The following is a 27,809-nucleotide window of genomic DNA, read 5'->3' as shown; positions in this document are numbered from 1 at the left end:
CGAGGGAGAAGACTTGGCATATGGTTTCAGGTTACAGAAATTCCCACCATGAGACGTCATAGTTTTGTGCTGCTACGCATATATACAGTACCACCACCAATAATAGCTCGACCAACAGCATCAGTAGTTCCATGACGTTTACACCTTTTGAATATTTGGAACGCACGAGGACTCCACTTTGCCAATAAACTGGTGTAAATAGCCCTAGTAATCTGACCGATCATCTCAGTACATGAGATCTTTTGAAAGACAACCGTGTGTTGCCCTGAAGTCACAAAGTGCACATTCCCCAACAAACCTCCCACTGAGTGACAGAAAGACCAGGTTAGGTAGGGCTGTCTGAAAGGGACAGAGAGGACCCAAGAACAAAAGCAGTCACTCATCACAGGTGGCAGTCAATAAACACATTGAGTCCAAAAATAGATTCCTTTTCATTTACCTGCACATTCTTGTCTTATGCCTCAACACCTAAACAGCAATAGAAATGTATAAAAGGGCGACCGTGAAGCAGATGAAGGAGACATAGGACACCTGCTATGACCAGATAAGAAGTTCAACCTGTTCTGTTCATCCTCCTTTCACTGCTACACATGTTGCTACTCAGTTATCTATTATTGTATTGGTTGTAATGTTGCAATGTTTAATATCAAGGGTGACCAACCATCCTCCTAGAGAGCTACTGGGTGTGCAGGCTTTTGTTCCAGCCCCCCTCTGACACAGCATATTCTAAAAATCAGCTGCTCAACAGGACCTTGATAAGCAGATTCGGGTGTGTTTCAGGGCTGGATCAAAAGCCTGCATTCCCAGTAGCTCTCCAGATGGAGGGTTGACCACATGTTTTATACAGTGAAGTTAAGTGCCGTGCTCAAGGGCACAATGGCAGGAGATGGTACAGGAAATCAGAGAGCAGCCTCTCAGTATTAATAGCACATTTATGCTTACTTTTTCATGTATACTGTACATAGAGATGTATTGGTCATGGAAATGTGGTTAAAAGTAATGAGAAGTCATATAAAAGTAATGAAATTCCATCTCTCAAAATGTGTATGAATTCTGATCTATATACTGTCTTTACTTATATTTTTCAGAGAAAGTAATGCTTCTGCATCCAGAGGTGGAGACCTTGAGTGTGGCTCACTGCCAGAGAAACTTTCAACCCCCCAGAAATGCTTGTCAGGGAAAAATGTTAATAGTTAATTCCTTAGATTTTGATCGAATTCATTCTTTACAGTCTTGTTTTTACGTCGTATATGTAAATGACTGTATGTCAATAGCTTTTATTGGTTTAAATATAACTTATTTATATTGTTACAGTTACCATAGAACAAGTAGTTCACCAAAAAGTACCACATGAACATCCCAGTCAAAACAGCTGTGGTGAAGCTAAGACTACATGATAAACACATGCAGTGACTTGGGAAAGTATTCAGATCCCTTGACTTTATCCCCAATTTGTTACGTTACAGCCTTATTCTAAAATGGATTTAAAAAATATATATAATCCTCAACAATCTACACACAATACCATTTTTGCAAATGTATTGAATATAAAAAACAGAAATGCCTTATAAGGATTCAGACCCTTTGCTATGAGACTTGAATTTGAGTTCAGATACATCCTGTTTCCATTGATCGTCCTTGCGATGTTTGTACAACTTGATTGGAGTCCACCTATGGTATATTCAATTCAATGGACATTATTTGGAAAGGCACACATTTGTCTATACAAGGTCCAACAGTTGACAGTGCATGTCAGAGCAAAAACCAAGCCATGAGGTTGCGAGAATTGTCCGTAGAGCTCCGAGACACGATTGTGTCAAAGCACAGTCTGGGAAAGGGTACCAAAACATTTTGGCAGCATTTAAGGTCCCGCAAAACACAGTGGCCTCCATCATTCTGAAATGGAAGAAGTTTGGAACCACCAAGACTCTTCCTAGAGCTGGGCGCCCGGCCAAACTGAGCAATCGGGGAGAGTGGCCCTGGTCAGAGAGGTGAACAAGAACCTGACGGTCACTCTGACAGAGCTCTAGTGTTCCTCTGTGGAGATGGGAGAACCTTCCAGAAGGACAACCATATCTACAGCACTCTACCAATCAGGTCTTTATGGTAAAGGGGCCAGACGGAAGCCACTCCTCAGTAAAAGGCACATGACAACCCACTTTGAGTTTGCCAAAAGGCACCCAAAGGACTCTCGCACCATGATAAACACGAGTCTCGGGTCTGATGAAGCAAAGTTTGAACTCTTTGGCCTGAATGCCAAGAGTCACATCTGGAGGAAACCTGGCACCATCCCTACGGTGAAGCATGGTGGTGGCAGCATCATGCAGTGGGGATGTTTTTCAGTTGCAGAGACTGGGAGACTAGTCATGATCGAGGCAAAGATGAACGGAGAAAAGTACAGAGAGATCCTTGATGAAAACCTGCTCCAGAGCGCTCAGGACCTCAGACTGGGGCGACGGACAAGTCTCTGAATGTCCTTGAGTGGCCCAGCCAAAGCCCAGACTTGAACCTGATCGAACAGCTCTGGAGAGACCTAAAAATAGCTGTGCATTAACGCTCCCCATCCAACCTGACAGAGAGGATCTGCAGAGAAGAATGTGAGAAACTCCCCAAATACAGTTGTGCCATGCTTGTAGCGTCATACCCAAGAATACTCGATGCTGTAATCACTGCCAAAGGTGCTTCAACAAAGTACTGAGTAAAGGGTCTGAACGCTTATGTAAATGTGATATTTCAGTTTTTTATTGGTTAGAAATGATCAACAATAATAATTCAGACCACAGGAGTAAATGTCAGTTGGCTTTATACTGCCGAGCATTCAGAGGTTTAGACAGCAGTTGAGGTAGAGAGAGAGAGACAGAAAGAGAGAGGGAGAGGGTTGAAACAGCAGGTCCGGGATAAGGTAGCACGTCCGGTGATCAGGTCAGGGTTCCATAGATGCAGGCCAGGTAGTCCTGAGGCATGGTCCTAGGGCTCAAGTCCTCCGGGAGGAAGAGAAAGAGAACTAGAGAGAGAGAGCATACTTAAGATCACAGGACACCAGATAGGACAGACTGACCCTAGACCAACGGCACATAGACTTTTGCAGCATAGATATTGGAGACTCAGACGGGGGGGGGGGGGGGCCCGTCCAAAGTAAAGGTTAGACATATTAGTCCAATCAACAATAGATCATTGAACAACATGCAGGCTATTATTAATAAAACATAACTTCAGATGAACAAAAATAGTTAAACCTTGTTCCACTGATTCCTGATCTACTGGGTGAGCAGACTTCTATTCCAGCCCAGCAATAGCACCGTTTATTATCAACTCATTAGGTTGAATCAGTTGAATCAGGTGTGTTAGTGCTGGGCTGGAACAGAAGCCTGCACACCCAGCAGACTATACAATAGGGCTATTGTGTATGACTTTTAACTGTATACAACCTTTGCTAATAGGTACACATATAGCCTGTGGTATATAAGGATATACCCCTAGTCTCTTGGGACATTCATTGGGACCTCTTCATCTGCGGACAGGTTTTCACAGCTCTCCATATCTGAGGACAGAAAACATAAAAAAACGGGCTTCATTATACTAAAATTAGACCGCATTGAATATGATGTTACTATTATGTCTCTGTCCTCGAAGTTTTCCTTACTAGGGACTGGAACTGGAGAATGTTTTCATGATGCTCCCACATAATGACCTGCCCTATCCTGACTCGGATCGGCCTCTTAATTGTTTAAGTTCCCTGTTTCGCTCTGATGCTGAGAAACATGTACCATACAAAAGACTAAGGGTAAAAGACTGATGCAATGGTGTACGCATGAATTGTCTGAGAAATTACAGGAAATAAATGTAGCTTGGGCTATGGCTAGACGGACTGATTCTACATCTGCTTGGCAGTCCTTCAGAGGTTTGAGAAATCCAGTGCCTTCTGACAGTATTCACACCCCTTGACTTTTTCAAAAATGTATTGTGTTACAGCCTGATTTTAAAATAGATTACATTGAGATTTTCTGTTTCTGGCTGACACACAATACCCCATAATGTCAAACTGGAATACATTTTTTTCCCCAAAATTGTCCAACCCCTTTGTTATGGCAAGCCTAAAGTTCAGGAGTAAAAATAACTAATCTCTGTACCCCACGCATACAATTATCTATAAGGTCCCTAAGTCGAGCAGTGAATTTCTAACACAGATTCAACCACAAAGACCAGGGAGGTTTTTCAATGCCTTGCAAAGAAGGGCATCTATTGGTAGATAATCTGAGAAAATTCCTCTCATCCCACTAGACCTTTAGGCACCTGAGAACAGAATGTAGAGAATGATGCACTAACATTCTTACGTACTTTATTTTCATTTTAACCCTTTGATGTCTATGATTTACTAAGTGCTTTGCTAAAGATTGAGGTAAAAAAAAACAACAAAAGGGCTGATTCACACGATCCTTCTTACTGCAGCTTAATGTGCACCAATCCGGTTTTAGACCTGGATATAGCACAGTTTCAGCTGTTACGGTTGTTTTAGATGATGTGTTAAATTGCCTGGATGATCAAAATAATTGTGCTGCCTTATTTATAGACCTTTCCAACGCCTTTGATACCGTTGACCATCACATTCATAATCAACGGATGACTGAAATCGGCCTGGATCAGGCTTCTTGCAAGTGGCTTGACAATTATCTGTCAGACAGGACTCAATGTGTGATCTCTGATTGTCACGCTTGTCGTCGTAGAGAGAAAGGGACCAATGTGCAGCGGGTTTCGTGCTCAACATATTTATTTATAAAATAATGCGAACACCACGGAAGAAAACAATAAACAAACTAGCGACATGAAACAGTGACAGCAGGCTCAACAAAAAGCAGTGCTCTCAAACAACTACCCACGAAAAACAAAGACAAACACACCCTACTATATAGGACTCCCAATCAAAGGCAACTCAACACACCTGCCTTCAATTGAGAGTCCAACCCCAATCAACTAGACATAGAAACATAGACATAGACCAGTGACAAACCCCATAATACATACATCAACTACCCTCTGCCACGTCCTGACGAAACTACAATAACCAAATATACTCTATAATGGTCAGGACGTGACACTGATGGTGTTAAATCTAGTTTCCTGGATATCACAAAAGGTGTACCGCAGGGGACGGTCCTAGGACGTGTTCTCTTTACTATTTATATAAATATATATATCTGTTAAAACGTGTAATATTAATCTGTATGCAGATTTACACAACTTTTGACCAGGCTATGTTAGATCTCCAATCTGACCTTGTTACCTTACGGAAAGCTCTGGTTGGTTTAAAACTTGTACTTAATGCGGGCATGAAAAAAACATATTGTTCTTAAGTTCTCACATTTTTTTCAGATGGACTACATAGTTATTCATTGGATGGGACTCCCATTGATCGGGTTCCTGCCTACAAATATCTTGGCATTTGGATAACAAAGACTTAATGTTTAAAAAACATGGTTGAGCTAGTTAATCCCTAATAGCAGAAAGCAGATTGTTCAGTCAACTTCCTGACAGTTCTTGATTATGGTGACACCATTTACCAGATTGCAGCAGTCACTACTTTTAAATCTTTAGATGCCGTCTACCATAATGCCATTTGTTTTATCACTGGTGACAGTTTTAATACTTAATACCACTGCATCCTGTATCAAAAGGTTAGCTGGTCCTCATTGAAGTCCCATAGATCAATTCATTATTCCCTTTTTGCAAAATGCAATTGGTTGCTCTAATGCCACTTGGGTCTCAACGGTCTCAATGGTGACCTCCTGTTGAAATAAAGGTAAAATAAAATAAAATATCCAGTAGCCTACACTCTCCATTTTTGGAGCGAGTAGGGAAGAGTTGAGGTCTGAGTAGGAGGAATGAGGAGGAGGAATGAGGAAGTTCCTCATATTATCGTTGCCACTGCATCTTTGCCCCTATCTTGAGTATAGTAGGCTACACAGTGGATACACTTTTTGAAAGGCATGAATGATGCTCATCAATGGCAGCTGCCAAACGAGTCCTGCAAGTTTGAACCACCAAGCCTATAATTGGGTTAAAACCACACTGGTTGGCCAAATTTCAAGTCCCATTCTTTGTCATCATACAAAACACATCTGCCCAGAAGTTGTTCATCTTCAGTTTTCAGAAAGCGAGGAGGAGAAGGTATTCGTGCATCATTTCTCATTTGAGAAGGCTACAATCTGCAGGTCCTAGCTGACAACGTCTCGGATATAGGACAATTTATTCTCAGGTAAAATGCAGCTGTAGTGAATTTGATGGCCTGATTGCTTGATCAAATTTCACAGCAATTTGTCTTCATATGTCAAGACCTTGAAGGCTTACCTATGCAACTGAAAGCTGGCACATCTGCACCATCTTTTATTAACTGGACATCTTCCAAAGACAATAGGGCCAATTAATTCAGAGTTTTTTTAGAACTGTTTTGGTGGCAATTAAAGGCGTGGTGCATCTATAGGGAAAACCCATGGATGTACAACTGTTGAGTAATTGCTTGACAGGATATTTGTATAGCGGTGCACACAGTTGTTTATGTAGCCTAGGTGTTGATGTAGCCATTGTTTCTCAAACCTCTCCTCGGGGATGCCTGAACTGGTTTGATGATAAGTTGACAATTTAAAATAATATTTAAATAATATCTGCAGTAATTTTTTATGTATTTCCTATTGGTCAAACACATATTTCAGAAAACGTCCTTAATTGGGTTAATGGATTAAGACACCTAGTCATAAAAGTAGATGTACATGCACACTAATAATTAGACTAATATTAAACTAATTATAGAAATAGACTGAAGAAACATAAACACAACATGCTACAATTTACGATTTTACTGAGTTACAGTTCATATGAGGAAATCAGTCAATTGAAATACATTCATTAGGCCCTAATCTATGGATTTCACATGACAGATACCGTCAAAAGAATTGGCCTCGCAATGGGCCTCAGGAGCTCGTCGGCACCATGTTGTTCACAATGTTGACATCAGCAAACAGCTTGCCCACATGACACCATACACATGGTCAGCAGTTGTGAGGCCGGTTGGAAGTACTACCAAATTCTCTAAAACAATGTTGTAGGCGGCTTATGATAGAGAAATTAACATTCAATTATCTGGTGGACATTCTTGCAGTCAGCATGCCAATTGCATGCTCCACCAAACTTGAGACATCTGTGACATTGTGTTGTGTGACAAAACGGCACATTTTAGAGTGGTCTTTTACTGTCCCCAGCACAAGGTGCACCTGTGTAATGATCACCTGTCAGGTGGATGGATTATCTTGGCAAAGGAGAAATGCTCACTTACAGGGATGTGCAAAACATTTGAGAGAAATTAGCTTTTTGTGCATATGGAACATTTCTGGGATCAACACATGAAACATGGGACCAACACATTTCATGTTGCATTCATATTTTTGTTCAGTGTAGTATGGAAATAGTCATTTAAACAACTTACTCTGCTTATCTTAATCGGCATCAGGTTAAAATTGAAGTAAGCATACGCTGAATAAAACGCCTGGTTTTCTGAGCAATCTTTTGAATTATCAGGACATGTAAACAGCCTAATTGGGCAGCGGTTAATTTGATCTGCGCATGTGCTAGCACCGATAGAGCAAGCCTCGTTCTTCCAGCCGAGATCTTTTTAACATGTAAATACGGATAGCCAAGCTTGCTTTGCCTTCATGTTGGTGCTAGCAAGCTATCAAGCAGGCTAGGTAGTGCTACGTATCAACATCCAATCCAGTAGGGGCTGGAAACTATTGTGAGCTTCCATTATTATGAGCCGCCCTTCCCTCAACAGCCTCCTGTGCATCTTAGAAGTAGTTTTCACATACACACTTTATATGTCCGAACTCAGAATAAAAAGGCTTCACAAAAATAACATGGTCTCTGTGGTAGAATGTTTATTTGGTTGCCGATTTTCTGCATTCCTCAAAAGTCCCATCAGGCAGCCTAATGTCTGATTTCCATGTAAGCAGGATTATTAGCGAAATCGTTTTTCTTTCAAAGCATATAAGCGTTTTAAACAAACTTTTATATTAATCTGACTATCCACAATAATCGTATTATTGTGGGCATGTAACCGTGCTCACTTCAAGTAATGTCAGACTTGAGCATCTTCTCAGAATGCATATCTCTACCTTAAATTCTCTGAATAACCTCCATAAGTATATGAATGACTCGATATGAATGATTGTCCTATCAACTAAACCACTAAATGGTAGCCATTCTAACGTGACGATGGGGCTGCCTAACATGCTACCCTGCAAAGAAATATAATTTCTCCCACTGCAAAGACTAGAAGTTCTACTTTGATTGACGTTGTCATTGATAAAAGGTTCTTTGTTTTATGAACTTTATGATGCATGTGAAATATTCTACTCTGAAAGTGCGCAGGCTTTGAAAATTGATAAAAATCTGATCTTCCACATTGATACCAATGACTTATATATAGACTAGATGACCGATAGGGAGTGCTGTGTTGGAGCCACTGTGCCTCCTTCTTGGCACTCCATCACCGTTGTAGAAAATATTTTGGAAGCTTTAGAAATGCATTTATGAATTAGTTTTTGCCATGTTTATCATATTACAGACACCTTAATGCATACTTTTAAATTACATTACACAAACATTTTACTTAAAGTATAATTTTTTGGAGATGTCTAATGTTACTCACCCCACTAGAAAAATAATAATACTTAAATACATGTAATTTTGTCCTTGAAACATTTAATTGAAATACTGAAGAATCCCATTAATTCCTATGGGGGACTGCTCCTATGGGAAGTGGCAATATTATGGCCGACCGGTGGCTTCAAAGCCTCTTAATGGCCAATACATAGCAATCAGCAATCAAGGGTTTATATGCATCATTGATTGATTCCTGTTCTGAAAATTGCACTGTCTGGAAAATAAGTTATTGTATATTGCATTATGTGATAATGAAGGATCCAACACCAAATGTTTGCAGTTCTATTGTGACATTGAAAGTGATCTGAGGATAAAGAGGGACACAATAATGAGTTCTATTGTGGTTAAATACACATTGTGTTCTTTGGAGGAGGTGGGGTTTTAAAGTCTTTAAAGATATAACAACTTGGGCTGCATTTCCAAAGATGTCAGCTGAAACCGTGAAGGCAAATTTTGTGAGCGGTAAATCTTATTATTCTGTAAGAATGTCAATTTTCTTCCTGATAGACTGGGAGCATTAGAGAACCATTTATAAAATAACATGTCCTTCAGCAGCGCAACGTGTACTAGCCAGCAAGTTTGTCAATGTGGGGGCTTATTCTAGTACAGAGAAGGATGATGCTCATCACCTTCGCAAGAAGTAGTTTCACAATTCATTTGTATAAAGCCCGCCTCAAATAGCCTGCCCCCAGGTTTGTCACAGCTAGTGACTTGACAGTTTGCTGCTCCAAAGTAAAGAAACAGAAACCTTAAACAGACACCTACACTAATGAGGTCATTTTGCTGAGTAATGTGAGTCACTTAGGAAGTTCTCCACTTGTTCATTGAGTTTTTACTTCAGTTGTTCAGAATTAGCTCAGTGTTTGTATTATTTATTTGATATAGTATTTTTTGCTGATCTTTATCAGTGGTGCCAATAGTTTTGGACCTGACTGTATCTATCAAGGTTTAAAGTTGATAGGTTGATAGCACAGACAAGACAGGTAATAGTTGATGCATAGTTGAGTTGCTTTGATATCAAATTAACCATCTTGTCATGAGAGAGAGAGCGAGCGAGAGAGAGAGAGAGAGAGAGAGAGAGTTGGCATAATCACTCATCCTCTCCAAGACTGGTTCTGTGAGCTTTGTTTGATTGCCAAACATTTACCCCCCAACAGGTTTTAATGTGTTGCTATAAATGGTTCTCATCTTTCAGCAGCACTGGGTGTTTGAAAGTCCAGATATAGATGACAGGGACAGATGAACAAGAAATGCAAAGTAGGCCGATGTTGAGCTGAGATAAAACAGAAATGGTTTTAGTCCATCTCTCTCAACTGTTTTAGAGTCTATTACATATAGGGGTTGTAACAACACTCACTAGGATAAGATCTACAAAGATTACACAGTAACATAGAATGGGGATGTGTAGGTTTGGATGTTATGTTTTGAAGTTCTGATCTGGTTGGATAAACTCATCACTGTGTGTGTACATTACAGTATGTACTGTCAGTGAAATACCAACCTACGGTTTGTCATCATAGGTTTGGACAACGAGTTTCTCTATGAAGTTAAACTCAGACATCTCAAAATTCATAAAGTCAAACACAGACTGCGCATCTCACCCACTTGACACATCAAAGTAGCCCAAGAAACGTTCCTGAATAAAGCCCTGATCATCCACATACCTGACGATAACTGACGATAACTGATAACTGCAAGCAGACTGGTGCCACCATAGGTCCCAGAGCGGTGGGGCAATTTTTATCTCTTAGCACCTGGAGTTTTTCCTTATATGTTAACCTAACTAGGAAAACTCTGGACCCTATAAGGTATGACAGTGATTAATCAGTTGTAAAAAGGTCTATATGGGCTATGATGGGACCAGTTTTTCCTAATAAAAAAACTCCTGAAAAAAAACTCCTGTCAAACTGCAGTTACCTTATGTTTGTTCATATAAATTATATTTAGACCAGATTTTGAGGGGAATTTCCTCTACCCAGACACGTAGACAACAACTGATAGACAGTATAACTCAGAGGGCTGAGCTTGCTTTATACATGTTTATATCATGCAGGTCTATGCAACTGTATTCTAAAAAAAATACTCACATCTGCCATCACTATTATATCGATTGATTAATTCCAGGTAATCATTTTGTAATAATTCCAGGTAATCATTTTTTTAAACATTTTGGATTTCATCTTTGCTCAGTAAATACCAGAGGAAAGTGCAAAGCCTACTTGAGTGCACGTGAAAACATTTGCTGCGTCAACCTCTCTCTTTAAACTAACTTTTAATGGATGATGCAATGGAAGCTATCAAATCATTTGGAATTGTTTTCGACAGAAAAAATGATCAGCGTGTAAAGCATCGTAATGTGCAATTACAGGCGGCTTGATGATAGTTAACCAGCTATACATTTGATACCAGTTGGTATTGAACGCTCTCACCTTTTCATCCTTCTTCATGAAACTAATCTCAGGCAGAGGTCGACCCTCGCTTCTAATTCCCACCTTTTCCGTGTACCCCAGAGAATGAAAGGGGTTTTTCAACATAGAACCCCCATAATGCTCTGTGGCATAATCCTAGTACAACACACTAGGTTCGTTCTCTGATCCTACATCTATGATTGGATGGACAACATGTCAGTTCATAATGCAATAGCTTTGATTGGTTGGAGGATGGTGGGGCCTAGCAGCCTCCTAGGTTTTGTATTGAAGTCAATGTAGCCAGAGGAGGACTGAAGCTAGCTGTCCTCCGGCTACACCATGGTGTTAGCCCAGACAGTGCTGTTGAAGTTACTGTAGACATTCATTGCAAAACAGTATATTTTAACCAGTTGTTTGGTAAATATATGAATATATTTAGTATAGTTTTATCTAAAAAGGATAACTTTTTAATGTTTTCCCTTCCTCCTCTGAGGAGTCTCCACTGACAAAGTAGAGAACAGGGTTGAATGCATTTATCAAGCTTATGAGACATTGGCCTACGAGTTAATGCATAGGGATACTGTTAACAACTGTAAGTAGTTAGGGGATTTCTTTTTGAATATCAATTAACATTACACAGTTTTATCTCGATCTCTTCATTCAAAGACTCAATCATGGACTCTTACTGACAGTTGTGGCTGCTTTCCGTGATGTATTGTTGTCTCTACCTTCTTGCCCTTTGTGCTGTTGTCTGTGCCCAATAATGTTAGTACCATGTTTTATGCTGCTACCATGTTGTGTTGCTACCATGTTGATGTTATGTTGTGTTGCTACCATGCTGTGTTGTCATGTGTTGCTACCATGCTGTGTTGTCATGTGTTGCTGCCTTGCTATGTTGTTTTCTTAGGTCTCTCTTTATGTAGTGTTGTGTTGTCTCTCTTGTTGTGATGTGTGTTTTGTCCTATATTTATATTGTATTTATTTAAGATTTTTAATCCCAGGCACCCGTCCCCGCAAGGAGGCCTTTTGCCTTTTGGTTGGCCGTCATTGTAAATAATAATTTGTTCTTAAGTGACCTGCCTAGTTTAATAAAGGTAAAATAAAAATAAATAAATGAAATATATACGATTTTGGAATATTGACTGATCTCACATATTGTGGACTAATTAATATTAGTCTATATGATATGATAATTTCTTCAACATTGGTTAATGTAAGATCTAATTGGGTTCATTGATGATTGACATAAGTTAACATATTATGGACTAATTAATATTAGTCAATATCATGGATAATCAACTAGATTCAGCTGCGGGATGATTTTTTTGTTGAGCGGATGGTCAGGGGGCCGGAAACATAATTACAAATAATTAGTTGACTGCAAATAGACCGCAATAATTGACCACAATAAATTGACCGCAATAAATTGACCGCAAATTGACACCAAACAGATATAATATTTGAAAAAACAATAATTTAAACTTTGTTTACATTTGCATACAATCACATATATCTCTATATTATGTTAGGGAATATTTCAGAATAGATTTCCAAAATAAAAATCTATTTAAGCTGATTCTCTGGTGTTTTTACAGTCTTTTATGTCCAACAATAATAAAAAAATATATATATTCTCGGAGAACTTAGGGGGGCCAAAAAATCACCAGTTGGGGAACCCTGGACTATATCATAAGTATTTCAATATGGGTTAATGTGAGCTGTAATGGGCTTATTTTAAGATTTGATGTGCATGGATTGATGTTGTATACCTCTACAGGGACATCACAGATATGGAGCCTCTGATGATTCTCCTTCTGCTAGCAGGTAAAACACTTGGTGTGTGTGTTTTGTGTGTATGTGTGGGTAGTTATGTATGTATGTGTGTGTGTGTGTGTGTGTGTGTGTGTGTGTGTGTATCTGTGTGTGTTTTGTGTGTGGGTGGGGGGGTGGTTGTGTGTGGGTGTGTTCCTCAGTGGCTAACCTGATAGGTTCCTCAGGGGTTGCACTGCCACCTTTTACCACTATAGTTGGAAATAATAATTATGACTTTATCAGCCTACTTGGTGTTTCTTGGACAGTGTATAAGGTGGATGGATATACTGGACTCTAATGTATAGGCTTGTCTTACATTTGTATTAATTGTTTTCTAACAGGACTAGTAGCGACAAACACAACGGCAATGGGTAATGTACCTTCATATTAATAAAAATTCCAACTACTTCAACATAATCCATTGAAACAAACCCCACTTGGGAAACATATTCAATGTTAATTGATGCAGTAAAAATCCCTGCCTCATAACATTTAGAATGACAATATGCAGTTATCAACACAGCTACTGAACCTTGCCACAAACAGATGCTACCAAGTGGTTAGGGTAAACGTACAAAACAAAATGTATTCTATATGTCAGATATACAGGCGACTTTGACACTGACAAACTGAGCATCTGAGATGAATAAAAATGACCCTGTTTTGAATCCGTCAATAGCCTAGGTGTGTGAAAACACATATTGTACAACATTAAGATCATATTATAGTCCTCAAAAAGCTTTCAAGTTTCACTGACTCACCAAATGATGTGCAGCTCACTTGCGATGACCAATGCGCTGGTGAAACAAAAGCCTATCTCTCTTGTTTTACTTTCTAAAACAATGTTCTTCGCTCAATAGGCTTATTGGAAGTTGATTACATATTTGGTCGCCTACAGACAGATTAGTCTTCCCTTTCCGCAGGAGCCATTTGCTTTCCAACCTGTGTTTTCCCGCTATTGTATTTTAAATATTGTGAAAGACCTGTTTTGGTTGCATGTTGTTCACTGACAGATTTCCACGTGTTCCCAACTTTAGCTAAATAAGCTATTGATCCTCTGTGGCTAAATTATAGGTCTACTCCTGGTGTAGTATTCTGAATAATACATTTTCTTTCTGGACAGCAGTAATTCTATAACTATGGCAAATACATTTTTATTCATCAGGGGTGTTCAGCACTTTCAGCACCCTTCTAGGAGCTATGATTCTATGAGGAAATACATGAAGTGCAATGCTGGACAGATGAGAGTTGCAGGCTCATTGTCTATCAGGGCAAGGAGAGAGAGATCATAGAAAGAGAGATCATGCTGGTCCTGTAAAAGATACAGGTGTGCTTCTCTCTCACCACAGCAATGGCTATGCATTGGTATAGGCTAGAATGTTGCGCAAACCGTAAACCAGGGCCGGACCAAAACAAATAAATTCTTAGAATATCAGGAACATTTTTAAATTACAATTTTTTTAGAGGGTGGGATAATTACAGAGGAGGCAACTTGAATTAACTCTGAATGCTTTCATTATCATTTTTACACTGCAAAGAGTGACAATAATTTTTCATGCCACAAGAGGTACTAGATTGTGGCAAATGGATTCCGGAACTAAACAAAACAAAACACAAGGCATGTTTTTTATGTATTATGTTTTTGTATATCCTAAAGCACTCAACGCATGTTATTGCTATTTCAGAATGTGTGTGTGTGTGTGTGTGGGGGGGGGGGGGGGGGCACATCCCCAGTGAAAGATGCGCCCCTGCCTATAGGGCGCAAAATTGCTGGGACCATGGCTGGCAAGTGAGCTGCATCACATATGACTAAAATAATATTGCGGGACTGCAGTTGGGTTTGGGACCAGATCTTGTGGTAGCGGGTGGGAGTCGGACAGAAAGCCAGCGGGTGCTGGTGGAGTGTGGAATGGAAACCGTGTGGGCGGTAGTGGGATGAAGAAATCAGTCTCGCACAGAACTCTACCTCCAACTACACATATCACTGCAATGACATCATATACAAATGCTACATTGACAATAAAAGCAATATTTTCTACACAACCAGGCAACAACTCCACTTCCACAACACCAGCCCCTCCACCACCAGAGGTTAAGCTGGAGTTCATATCGGAGAAAAACTTCACCGCAGACTTGAATAATGCATCATCACCACATTTTCAAGCTTTAGCAGCAAGTGTGGCTACAGTGGTAAATTCTGATTAATATTCCATCCTTTTCAAGTCACGCCTTTACTTTTCCTCACCAACAGGCTTAAAGAAGCAGTTATTACATAAATGTTTTTTACTTATATATTAATTATAATATATATGTACCTATTGTAAAAAATTAAATATAAACAATCATGTATAGCCTTAAAACATGGTTAAAACTATTATTTTGATATATTGGATGGTCAGTCCTTGCATCCATAGCTCTGGTCTATGAACTTGAGCGTGACAATATTTCTCCAGCCCCATCCCTCAGCTTCTTATTGAAACAGTGGCGGGAAGTCTCTTTGTTATTGTTTCAACTGCTGATTGGTCCTTTAAGTCACTTTCAGTTAATTAAATTAAGTAAAGTATTTCAAATTGTATTAATTCAATGAATAAAAGGCAACTCTTTATTTGAAGGTACTACTTTCTGTGAACAAATATGTGAACATATTCTATATGATTTATAAATAGTTTGAGGAAACTATTAAATATTTGATCATGATAAGCAGTTAATAAGCAGACCTTCAAATAAAGTCAATGATTTTAACTATGATTAGTTATGCCTTTTTTATGTTATAATATCTATCTTCAGCTGTACCTTCTGATAGATTTTCTAAGTAATAGGATCTATTCATGACTAAATATGATAAATAACACTTATATTTACAGCTGGACATTGAATACAAAGAAACATTGGGATCCATTTTCAATCACACAGTGGTTCTTGGTTTCAGGTAGGTAGTTATTGACATTGGGACATTCATGGGTTTCTTTTGTAGATTCACATTATATTCATCAATTAATTTAGAGGTTAATAAGTAATGTATTTAATTGTATATAATTCCAAAAATAATAATAATATGAACATGATTTGCTGATGGACTAATAAAAAAAGGTTTTGTTTTGTTTTCCAGTGAAGGTTCGGTTGTAGCATATACTGTGCTAGTATTCAACAATAACACCACAGCTGCTCCAGCAACAACCACAGCTGCTCCCACAACAACGACAGCTGCTCCTACAACAACCACAGCTGCTCCCACAACAACCACAGCTGCTTCCACAACAACCACTTCTGCTCCCACAACAAGCACAGCTGCTCCCACAACAACCACAGCTGCTTCCACAACATCCACAGCTGCTCCCACAACAACCATAGCTGCTCCCACAACAACCACAGCTGCTTCCACAACAACCACAGCTGCTCCCACAACAACCACAGCTGCTACCACAACAACCACAGCTGCTCCCACAACAACCACAGCTGCTGCCACAACAACCACAGCTGCTCCCACAACAACCACAGCTGCTCCCACAACAACGACAGCTGCTCCTACAACAACCACAGCTGCTCCCACAACAACCACAGCTGCTTCCACAACAACCACAGCTGCTCCCACAACAACCACAGCTGCTCCCACAACAACCACAGCTGCTCCCACAACAACCACAGCTGCTTCCACAACAACCACAGCTGCTCCCACAACAACCACAGCTGCTCCCACAACAACCACAGCTGCTTCCACAACAACCACAGCTGCTCCCACAACAACCACAGCTGCTTCCACAACAACCACAGCTACTCCAACAACAACCACAGATGCTATGACCACAGTTACAACTCGTTCTTCAACCACTACCACAACACCGGCACCTCCACCACCAGAGGTTAAGTTGGAGTTCAAACTGGAGCAAAACTTCACAGCAGATTTGAATAATGTTTCTTCACCAGAGTTCCAAACATTAGCAAATACTGTGGCTACAGCGGTAAATACTGTTTTACTTTCATTTTCAACCCTTTTAATATCATACTTTTAGATTCCCTAACAAAAAAGGCTTAGTCTAGTCAATTCAGTAAACAACATATCATGTTATTAAATCAGGGAATAAAATCTAAAACTTTTCTACTCAATGATTGCTTCGACTGAATTTAAATGATTGATTGATATATTGATTTAGAAGTAGATTACAAGTAATGAAGAAAATATTTCATAATGATAAGCAAACCTTTACATTAGGGTTAGGGTGAGTTGTAAAGTATATTTCAATGTAAAACCAACGCAATGTCTCAGGACATATTCATGTATAAAACATGATATATTCATATTATTTTTACAGCTGGAAGATGTGTACAAAAATAAATATGGATCCAGTTTCCTTCGCATAGAAGTTATAGGTTTCAGGTAAGAAGTAATTCTAAGCATTTTTTCTGACATCGTGTTTGGGGTTATATTTAAGGTAGAAGTGATTTGTTTAATTGTTCAGAATTATCATAGAATTTAAACATAAATCTGATCTGTTGATGAAATCATAATTTAATAGAATAATTGTGGTTGTTTTCCAGTCAAGGTTCAATTGTGGTAATCACTAAGCTGGTATTTAACGATACCAGCTCAGTCCCTGCGAACAGTGATGTAGCTAACACGATGAAAGAGGCAGTTTCAAGCAACAGCTCTAATTTCTCTCTCCCAGTGAACACAGCCTCTATTGTGGCAACACGTAAGACTCACATATTATTTGTACTAGTTGTTCAACACAGATTTACAGTTACTAATTTGTTATAACATATCAGTTAATTATAACTTGCATATGCAAGGAATGGTCAATTCAAGACTGTGCAATTCTATTAAAATAAATCACAACATAGGGGTTGTGATATGGTACCAAACAGGTGAAGTCGGTCATTTAAATTTAACTACACAGCCTGGAGTTGATTATCTGTCTTTTATATTTTCTACTTGACATAGAAAACAAAGTAACAAATGAGGTTGTAAAAAATTAACGACATCTACTTCCACAACAACCACAGCTGTCCCTGCAACAACCACAGCTGCTCCCACAACAACCACAGCTGCTCCCACAACAACCACCGTTGCTCCCACAACAAGCACAGTTGCTAACACAACAACCACATCTGCTCCCTCAACAACCACAGCTGGAACAACAACAACGACAGCAGCTCCCACAACAATCACAACTGCTCCCACAACAACCACATCTGTTCCACAAACAATCACATCTGCTCCCACAACAACCACAGCTGCTCCCACAACAACAACAGCTGCTCCCACAACAACAACAGCTGCTCTCACAACAACCACAGCTGCTCCCACAACAATCAGCGATGCTCCCACAACAAGCACCTCTGCTCCCTCAACAAACACAGCTGCTCCAACAACAACGACAGCTACTTCCACAACAACCACAGCTACTTCCACAACAACCACAGCTTCTCCCACAACAACTACAGCTGTTCCCACCACAATCACAGCTGCTCCCACAACAACCACAGCTGCTCCCACAACAACCACGGCTGCTCCCACAACAACTACAGCTGTTCCAACAACAACAACAGCTGCTCCCACAACAACCACAGCTGTTCCACAAACAACCACAGCTTCTCCCACAACAACCACAGCTGCACCCACAACAACCACAGCTTCTCCCACAACAACCACAGCTGCTCCAACAGCAACCACATCTGTTCCCTCAACAACCACAGTTGCTCACACAACAACCATAGCTGCTCCCACAACAACCACATCTGATCCCACAACAACCACAGCTTCTCCCACAACAACCACAGCTTCTCCCACAACAACAACAGCTGCTCTAACAACAACTACAGCTTCTCCCACACCAACTACGGCTGCTCTCACAACAACCACGGCTGCTCCCGCAACAACCACAGTTGCTCCCACAACAACCACAGCTGCTCCAACAACAACCACAGCTGCTCCCACAACAACCACAGCTGCTCCTACAACAACCACAGCTGCTCCAACAACAACGACAGCTACTTCCACAACAACCACACCTGTCCCCACAACAACCACAGCTGCTCCCACAACAACCACAGCTGCTCCCACAACAACCACAGCCTCTCCCACAACAAGCACAGCTGCTCTCACATCAACCACAGCTGCTTCAACAACAACCACAGCTACTTCCACAACAACCACAGCTGTCCCATCAACACCCACAGCTGCTCCCACAACAACCACAGCTTCTCCCACAACAACCACGGCTGCTCTAACAACAACCACGGCTGCTACCACAACAACCACAGTTGCTCCCACAACCAACACAGCTGTTCCAACAACAACCACAGCTGCTCCAACAACAACGATAGCTACTTCCACAACAACCACAGCTGTCCCCACAACAACCACAGCTGTCCCCACAACAACCACATCTGCTCCCACAACAACCACAGCTGCTCCCACAACAACCACAGCTGCTCCCACAACAACCACAGCTGCTCCCACAACAACCACAGCTGCTCCAACAACAACCACAGCTTCTCCCACAACAACCACAGCTGCTCCTACAACAACCACAGTTGCTCCCACAACAAGCACATCTTCTCCCTCAACAACCACACAAGCTCCCTCAACAACCACAGCTGCTCCAACAACAAATACAGCTACTTCCACAACAACCACAGCTACTTCCACAACAACCACAGCTTCTCCCACAACAACTACAGCTGTTCCCACCACAATCACAGCTGCTCCCACAACAACTACAGCTGCTCCCACAACAACCACGGCTGCTCCCACAACAACTACAGCTGTTCCAACAACAACCACAGCTGCTCCCACAACAACCACAGCTGTTCCACAAACAACCACAGCTTCTCCCACAACAACCACAGCTGCACCCACAACAACCACAGCTTCTCCCACAACAACCACAGCTGCTCCCACAGCAACCACATCTGTTCCCTCAACAACCACAGTTGCTCACACAACAACCATAGCTGCTCCCACAACAACCACATCTGATCCCACAACAACCACAGCTTCTCCCACAACAACCACAGCTTCTCCCACAACAACAACAGCTGCTCTAACAACAACTACAGCTTCTCCCACACCAACTACGGCTGCTCTCACAACAACCACGGCTGCTCCCACAACAACCACAGTTGCTCCCACAACAACCACAGCTGCTCCAACAACAACCACAGCTGCTCCCACAACAACCACAGCTGCTCCTACAACAACCACAGCTGCTCCAACAACAACGACAGCTACTTCCACAACAACCACACCTGTCCCCACAACAACCACAGCTGCTCCCACAACAACCACAGCTGCTCCCACAACAACCACAGCTGCTCCCACAACAAGCACAGCTGCTCTCACATACACCACAGCTGCTTCAACAACAACCACAGCTACTTCCACAACAACCACAGCTGTCCTGTCAACACCCACAGCTGCTCCCACAACAACCACAGCTTCTCCCACAACAACCACGGCTGCTCTAGCAACAACCACGGCTGCTACCACAACAACCACAGTTGCTCCCACAACCACCACAGCTGTTCCAACAACAACCACAGCTGCTCCAACAACAACGATAGCTACTTCCACAACAACCACAGCTGTCCCCACAACAACCACAGCTGTCCCCACAACAACCACATCTGCTCCCACAACAACCACAGCTGCTCCCACAACAACCACATCTGCTCCCACAACAACCACAGCTGCTCCCACAACAACCACAGCTGCTCCAACAACAACCACAGCTGCACCCACAACAACCACAGCTGCTCCTACAACAACCACAGTTGCTCCCACAACAAGCACATCTGCTCCCTCAACAACCACACAAGCTCCCTCAACAACCACAGCTGCTCCAACAACAAATACAGCTACTTCCACAACAACCACAGCTGTCCCCACAACAACCACAGCTGTCCCCACAACAACCACAGCTGCTCCCACAACAACCACAGCTGCTCCCACAACAACCACAGCTGCTAACACAACAAGCACAGCTGCTCTCACAACAAGCACAGCTGCTCCAACAACAACCACAGCTACTTCCACAACAACCACAGCTGTCCCCACAACAACCACAGCTGTCCCCACAACAACCACAGCTGCTCCCACAACAACCACAGCTGCTCCCACAACAACCACAGCTGCTCCCACAACAAGCACAGCTGCTCTCACAACAACCACAGCTGCTCAAACAACAACCACAGCTACTTCCACAACAACCACAGCTGTCCCCGCAACACACACAGCTGCTCCCACAACAACCACAGCTTCTCCCACAACAACCACGGCTGCTCCCACAACAACCACACCTTCTCCCACAACAACTACAGCTGTTCCCACAACAACTACAGCTGTTCCCACAACAACCACAGCCTCTCCCACAACAACTACAGCTTCTCCCACAACAACTACGGCTGCTCTCACAACAACCACGGCTGCTAGCACAACAACCACAGTTGCTCCCACAACAACCACAGCTGCTCCCACAACAACAACAGCTGCTCCCACAACAACCACAGCTGCTCCCACAACAACCACAGATGCTCCTACAACAACCACTGTTGCTCCCACAACAAGCACATCTGCTCCCTCAACAACAACAGCTGCTCCAACAACAACGACAGCTACTTCCACAACAACCACAGCTGTCCCCACAACAACCACAGCTGTCCCCACAACAACCACAGCTGCTCCCACAACAACCACAGCTGCTCCCACAACAACCACAGCTGCTAACACAACAAGCACAGCTGCTCTCACAACAACCACAGCTGCTCCAACAACAACCACAGCTACTTCCACAACAACCACAGCTGTCCCCGCAACACCCACAGCTGCTCCCACAACAACCACAGCTTCTCCCACAACAACCACGGCTGCTCCCACAACAACCACAGCTGCTCCCACAACAACTACAGCTGTTCCCACAACAACCACAGCTTCTCCCACAACAACCACAGCTTTTCCCACAACAACAACAGCTGCTCTAACAACAACTACAGCTTCTCCCACAACAACCACAGCTGCTCCAACAACAACCACAGCTGCTCCAACAACAACCACAGCTGCTCCTACAACAACCACAGTTGCTCCCACAACAAGTACATCTGCTCCCTCAACAACCACACCAGCTCCCTCAACAACCACAGCTGCTCCAACAACAACGACAGCTACTTCCACAACCACCACAGCTGTCCCCACAACAACCACAGCTGCTCCCACAACAACCACAGCTGCTCCCACAACAAGCACAGCTGCTCTCACAACAACCACAGCTGCTCCAACAACAACCACAGCTACTTCCACAACAACCACAGCTGTCACCGCAACACACACAGCTGCTCCCACAACAACCACAGCTTCTCCCACAACAACCACAGCTTCTCCCAACACAATTACAGCTGTTCCCACAACAACCACAGCTGCTCCCACAACAACCACAGCTTCTCCCACAACAACAACAGCTGCTCTAACAACAACTACTGCTGCTCTCACAACATCCACGGCTGCTCCCACAACAACAACAGTTGCTCCCACAACAACCACAGCTGTTCCAACAACAACCACAGCTGCTCCAACAACAACGATATCTGCGCCCACAACAACCACAGCTGCTTCCACAACAACCGCATCTGCTCCCACAACAACCACAGCTGCTTTTACAACAATCACCTCTGCACCCACTACAACCACAGTTGCTCCCACAACAAGCACATCTGCTCCCTCAACAACCACAGCTCCACCAACAACAGACACAGCTACTTCCACAACAACCACAGCTGTCCCCACAACAACCACAGCTTCTCCCACAACAACTACAGCTGCTCCCACAACAACCACAGCTGCTCTCACAACAACCACAGATGCTCCCACAACAACCACAGCTGTTCCCACAACAACCTCAGCTGATCCAACAACAACGATAGCTACTTCCACAACAACCACAGCTGTCCATGCAACAACAACAGCTGCTCCCACAACAACTACCGCTGCTCCCACAACAACCACAGCTGCTCCCACAACAACAACAGCTGCTCCCACAACAAGCACAGCTGCTCTCACAACAAGCACAGCTGCTCTCACAACAACCACAGCTGCTCCAACAACATTCACAGCTGCTCCCACAACAACCACAGCTGCACCCACAACAAACAAAGCTGCTCCCATAACAACCACAGTGGCTCCAACAACATCCACGGCTGCTCCCACAACAAGCACGGCTGCTCCCACAACAACTACGCCTGCTCCCACAACAACCACATCTTCTCCCACAACAACCACAGCTTCTCCCACAACAACCAGATCTTCTCCCACAACAACCACAGCCTCTCCCACAACAACCACAGCTGCTCCAACAACAACCACAGTTGCTCCCACAACAAGCACATCTGCTCCCTCAACAACCACAGCTGCTCCAACAACAACGACAGCTACTTCCACAACAACCACAGCTGTCCCCACAACAACCACAGCTGCTCCTACAACAACCACAGTTGCTCCCACAACAACCACAGCTGTTCCCACAACAACCAAAGCTGTTCCAACAACAACCACAGCTGCTCCAACAACAACCACAGTTGCTCCCACAACAAGCACATCTTCTCCCTCAACAACCACAGCTGCTCCAACAACAACGACAGCTACTTCCACAAAAACCACAGCTCTCCCCACAACAACCACAGCTGCTCCCACAACAACCACATCTGCTCCCACAACAACCACAACTGCTGCAACAACAACCACAGTTGCTCCCACAACAACCACAGCTGTTCCAACAACAACCTACGCTGCTACAACAACAACGATAGCTACTTCCACAACAACCACAGCTGTCCATGCAACAACCACAGCTTCTCCCACAACAACCACAGCTGCTCCCACAACAACCACAGCTGCTCCCACAACAAGCACAGCTGCTCTCACAACAAGCACAACTGCTCTCACAACAACCACAGCTGCTCCTACAACAACCACAGCTACTTCCACAACAACCACAGCTGCTCCCACAACAACCACAGCTGCTCCCACAACAACCACTTCTGCTCTCACAACAACAATTGCTGCTCCCACAACAACCACGGCTGCTCCCACAACAACCACGGCTGCTCCCACAACAACCACAGCTGCACCCACAACAACCACAGCTGCTGCAACAACAACCACAGTTGCTCCCACAACAACAACAGCTGTTCCCACAACAACCACAGCTGCTCCAACAACAACCACAGCTGCTTCCACAACAACCACAGCTTCTCCCACAACAACCACAGCTGCTCCCACAACAACCACAGCTGCTCCCACAACTACCACAGCTGCTCCTACAACAACCACGGCTGCTCCCACAACAACAACGGCTGCTCCCACAACAACCACGGCTGCTCCCACAACAACCACATCTGCTCCCACAACAACCGAAGCTGCTCCCACAACAACCACAGCTGCTCCAACAACAACCACAGTTTCTCCCACAACAAGCACATCTGCTCCCTCAACAACCACAGCTGCTCCAACAACAACGACAGCTACTTCCACAACAACCACAGCTGCTCCCACAACAACCACAGCTGCTCCCACAACAACCACAGCTGCTGCAACAACAACCACAGTTGCTCCCACAACAACCACAGCTGCTGCAACAACAACCGCAGTTGCTCCAACAACAACCACAGCTGTTCCCACAACAACCTCAGCTGCTCCAACAACAACGATAGCTACTTCCACACTAACCACAGATTTCCATGCAACAACCACAGCTGCTCCCACAACAACCACAGCTGCTCCCACAACAACCATGGCTGCTCCCACAACAAGCACAGCTGCTCTTACAACAAGCACAGCTGCTCCCACAACAAGCACAGCTGCTCTCACAACAACCACATCTGCTCCAACAACAACCACAGCTACTTCCACAACAACCACAGCTTCTCCCACAACAACCACAGCCTCTCCCACAACAACCACAGCTTCTCCCACAACAAGCACATCTGCTCCCTCAACAACCACAGCTGCTCCAACAACAATGATAGCTACTTCCACAACAACCATAGCTGTCCTTGCAACAACCACAGCTGCTCCCACAACAACCACAGCTACTTCCACAACAACCACAGCAGTCCCCACAACAACCACAGCTGCTCCCACAACAACCACAGCTGCTCCCACAACAAGCACAGCTGCTCTCACAACAAGCACAGCTGCTCTCACAACAACCACAGCTGCTCCTACAACAACCATAGCTACTTCCACAACAACCACAGCTGCTCCCACAACAACCACAGCTGCTCCCACAACAACCACTGCTGCTCAGACAACAACCACGGCTGCTCCCACAACAACCACGGCTGCTCCCACAACAACCACGGCTGCTCCCACAACAACCACAGCTGTTCCCCCAACAACCACAGCTGCTCCCACAACAACCACAGCTGCTGCAACAACAACCACAGTTGCTCCCACAACAACCACTGCTATTCCCACAACAACCTCAGCTGCTCCAAAAACAACGATAGCTACTTCCACAACAACCACAGCTGTCCATGCAACAACCACAGCTGCTCCCACAACAACCACAGCTGCTCCCACAACAAGCACAGCTGCTCTCACAACAAGCACAGCTGCTCTCACAACAACCACAGCTGCTCCTACAACAACCACAGCTACTTCCACAACAACCACTGCTGCTCCCACAACAACCACAGCTGCTCCCACAACAACCATTGCTGCTCCCACAACAACCACGGCTGCTCCCACGACAACCACGGCTGTTCCCACAACAACCACAGCTTCTCCCACAACAACCACAGCTGCTCCCACATCAACCACAGCTGCTCCCACAACAACCACAGCTGCTGCAACAACAAGCACAGTTGCTCCCACAACAACCACAGCTATTCCCACAACAACCACAGCTGCTCCAACAACAACGATAGCTACTTCCACAACAACCACAGCTGTCCCTGCAACAACTACAGCTGCTCCCACAACAACCACAGCCGCTCCCACAACAACCACAGCTGCTCCCACAACAACCACAGCTACTCCCACAACAACCACAGCTGCTCACACAACAACCACAGCTGCTCCAACAACAACCACATCTTCTTCCACAACAACCACAGCTGCTCCCACAACAACCCATGCTGCTCCCACAACAACCACAGCTGCTCCCACAACAACCACTGCTGTTCCCACAACAACCACAGCTGTTCCCACAACAACCACGGCTGCTCCCACAACAACCACGGCTTCTCCCACAACAACTATAGCTGCTCCAACAACAACCACAGCTTCCCTTATAACATCCATAGCTGCGGCTATAACAACCACAGCTGCTCTGACAACAACCACAGCTCCTCCCACAACAACCACAGCTTCCCTCATAACAACCACAGCTGCTCCCACAACAACCACAGCTGCTCCCACAACAAGCACAGCTGCTCTCACAACAAGCACAGCTGCTCTCACAACAACCACAGCTGCTCCTACAACAACCACAGCTACTTCCACAACAACCACTGCTTCTCCCACAACAACCACAGCTGCTCCCACAACAACCATTGCTGCTCCCACAACAACCACGGCTGCTCCCACAACAACCACGGCTGTTCCCACAACAACCACAGCTTCTCCCACAACAACCACAGCTGCTCCCACAACAACCACAGCTGCTCCCACAACAACCACAGCTGCTGCAACAACAAGCACAGTTGCTCCCACAACAACCACAGCTATTCCCACAACAACCACAGCTGCTCCCACAACAACCACAGCTGCGGCTATAACAATCATATCTGCTCCATCAACAACCACAGCTGCTCCCCTAACAACCACATCTGTTCTAACAACAGTCACAGCTTCTCCCACAACAGTCACAGCTGCTCCCACAACAAACACAGCTGTTCCAAAAACAACCACAACTGCTCCCACAACAACCACAGCTGCTCACACAACAACCACAGCAGTTCCAAAGACAACTACAATTGGGGCTACAACAACCACGGATAATCCAACAACAACCACAGCTGCTCCCACAACAACCACAGCTACTCCAACAACAACCACAGCTGCTCTGACCACAGTTACAACCCGTTCTTCAACCACTACCACAACACCTGCTCCTCCACCACCAAAGGTTAAGTTGCAGTTCAAATTGGAGCAAAACTTCAAAGAAGATTTGAAAAATGTTTCTTCACCAGCGTTCAAAGCATTAGCAAGTACTGTGGCTACAGAGGTAAATTCTGTTTTACTTTCCAGTCTTTTAATACTGTTCATCTTCAGTTGTACAGTTGTCAGGTTCTTAAAGGGGCATTTCATCCCCCAAATAGGTTTCATATTTGTCATTATGTCGGACACATTCCCTCAAATTGTTTATGTCAACATTTCAGTTCTCAAGATAAATTGCTAAAATTGCTAGTAATACTTTTACAGCTGGACACAGTTTATCGAAACAGATATGGGTCCAGTTTTAATCGCACAGAGGTTCTAGGTTTCAGGTACGTAGTTATTCTTGAGTTTTTATTTTGGGACATTATTGGAAATAATTTGAAGATAATTGTATTAATCAATTATTTTGTGTAAGTGTTCATAATTGTCATAGCATTTAAATATGATTCTGCTTTACTGGTATCATATTAATTGTTTTTCATTTTGTTGTTTTCCAGTCAAGGTTCGATTGAGGTAGACACTAACCTGATATTTAACAATGCCAGCTCAGTCCCTGAGTCCAGTGCAGTGGTTGCAACCTTGAAAGAGAATGTCTCAAGCAACAGCTCTAATTTCTCTCTCCCATTGAACACTACTTCTATCGTGGCAACAAGTACGACACCTTAATAATATTCTAAATTCTGAACTCTAAATTACTTAGTATTTCCCTGCATTCTCTCTACCTC

At 43.5% G+C, this 27,809-nt stretch overlaps 1 protein-coding gene across 1 annotated transcript; it reads left to right on the top strand.

Annotated features, from left to right (window-relative positions):
• Window positions 1–5,969: 5,969 nt before the first annotated feature.
• LOC123742561 (integumentary mucin C.1) lies at window positions 5,970–26,925 on the top strand. Its single transcript, XM_045717630.1, has 7 exons — window positions 5,970–6,253; window positions 12,898–12,944; window positions 13,274–13,303; window positions 14,980–15,122; window positions 15,797–15,861; window positions 16,042–16,398; window positions 26,769–26,925. Exons 2-7 carry the CDS (start codon window positions 12,911–12,913, stop codon window positions 26,923–26,925), a joined length of 786 nt encoding a protein of 261 aa, XP_045573586.1. The 5' UTR covers window positions 5,970–6,253; window positions 12,898–12,910.
• Window positions 26,926–27,809: the final 884 nt, after the last annotated feature.

The sequence above is a fragment of the Salmo salar genome, chromosome ssa04 (assembly GCF_905237065.1).
Source record: "Salmo salar chromosome ssa04, Ssal_v3.1, whole genome shotgun sequence".
NCBI classification, from domain to species: domain Eukaryota; kingdom Metazoa; phylum Chordata; class Actinopteri; order Salmoniformes; family Salmonidae; genus Salmo; species Salmo salar.
The sequence above is the reverse complement of the archived record's forward strand: the minus strand, read 5'-3'. Positions and strand labels throughout refer to the sequence as shown.

What these genes read in the sequence shown, in the direction of transcription:
- LOC123742561 (XM_045717630.1), top strand. Translation starts at nt 12,911, where the DNA reads ATGGAGCCTCTGATGATTCTCCTTCTGCTAGCAG. An exon ending in GACAAACACAACGGCAATGG is followed by an intron (nt 13,304 to 14,979) that starts GTAATGTACCTT and finishes CTACACAACCAG; the next exon opens with GCAACAACTCCACTTCCACA. An exon ending in ACAACCACAGCTGCTGCCAC is followed by an intron (nt 16,399 to 26,768) that starts AACAACCACAGC and finishes TTCTAACAACAG; the next exon opens with TCACAGCTTCTCCCACAACA.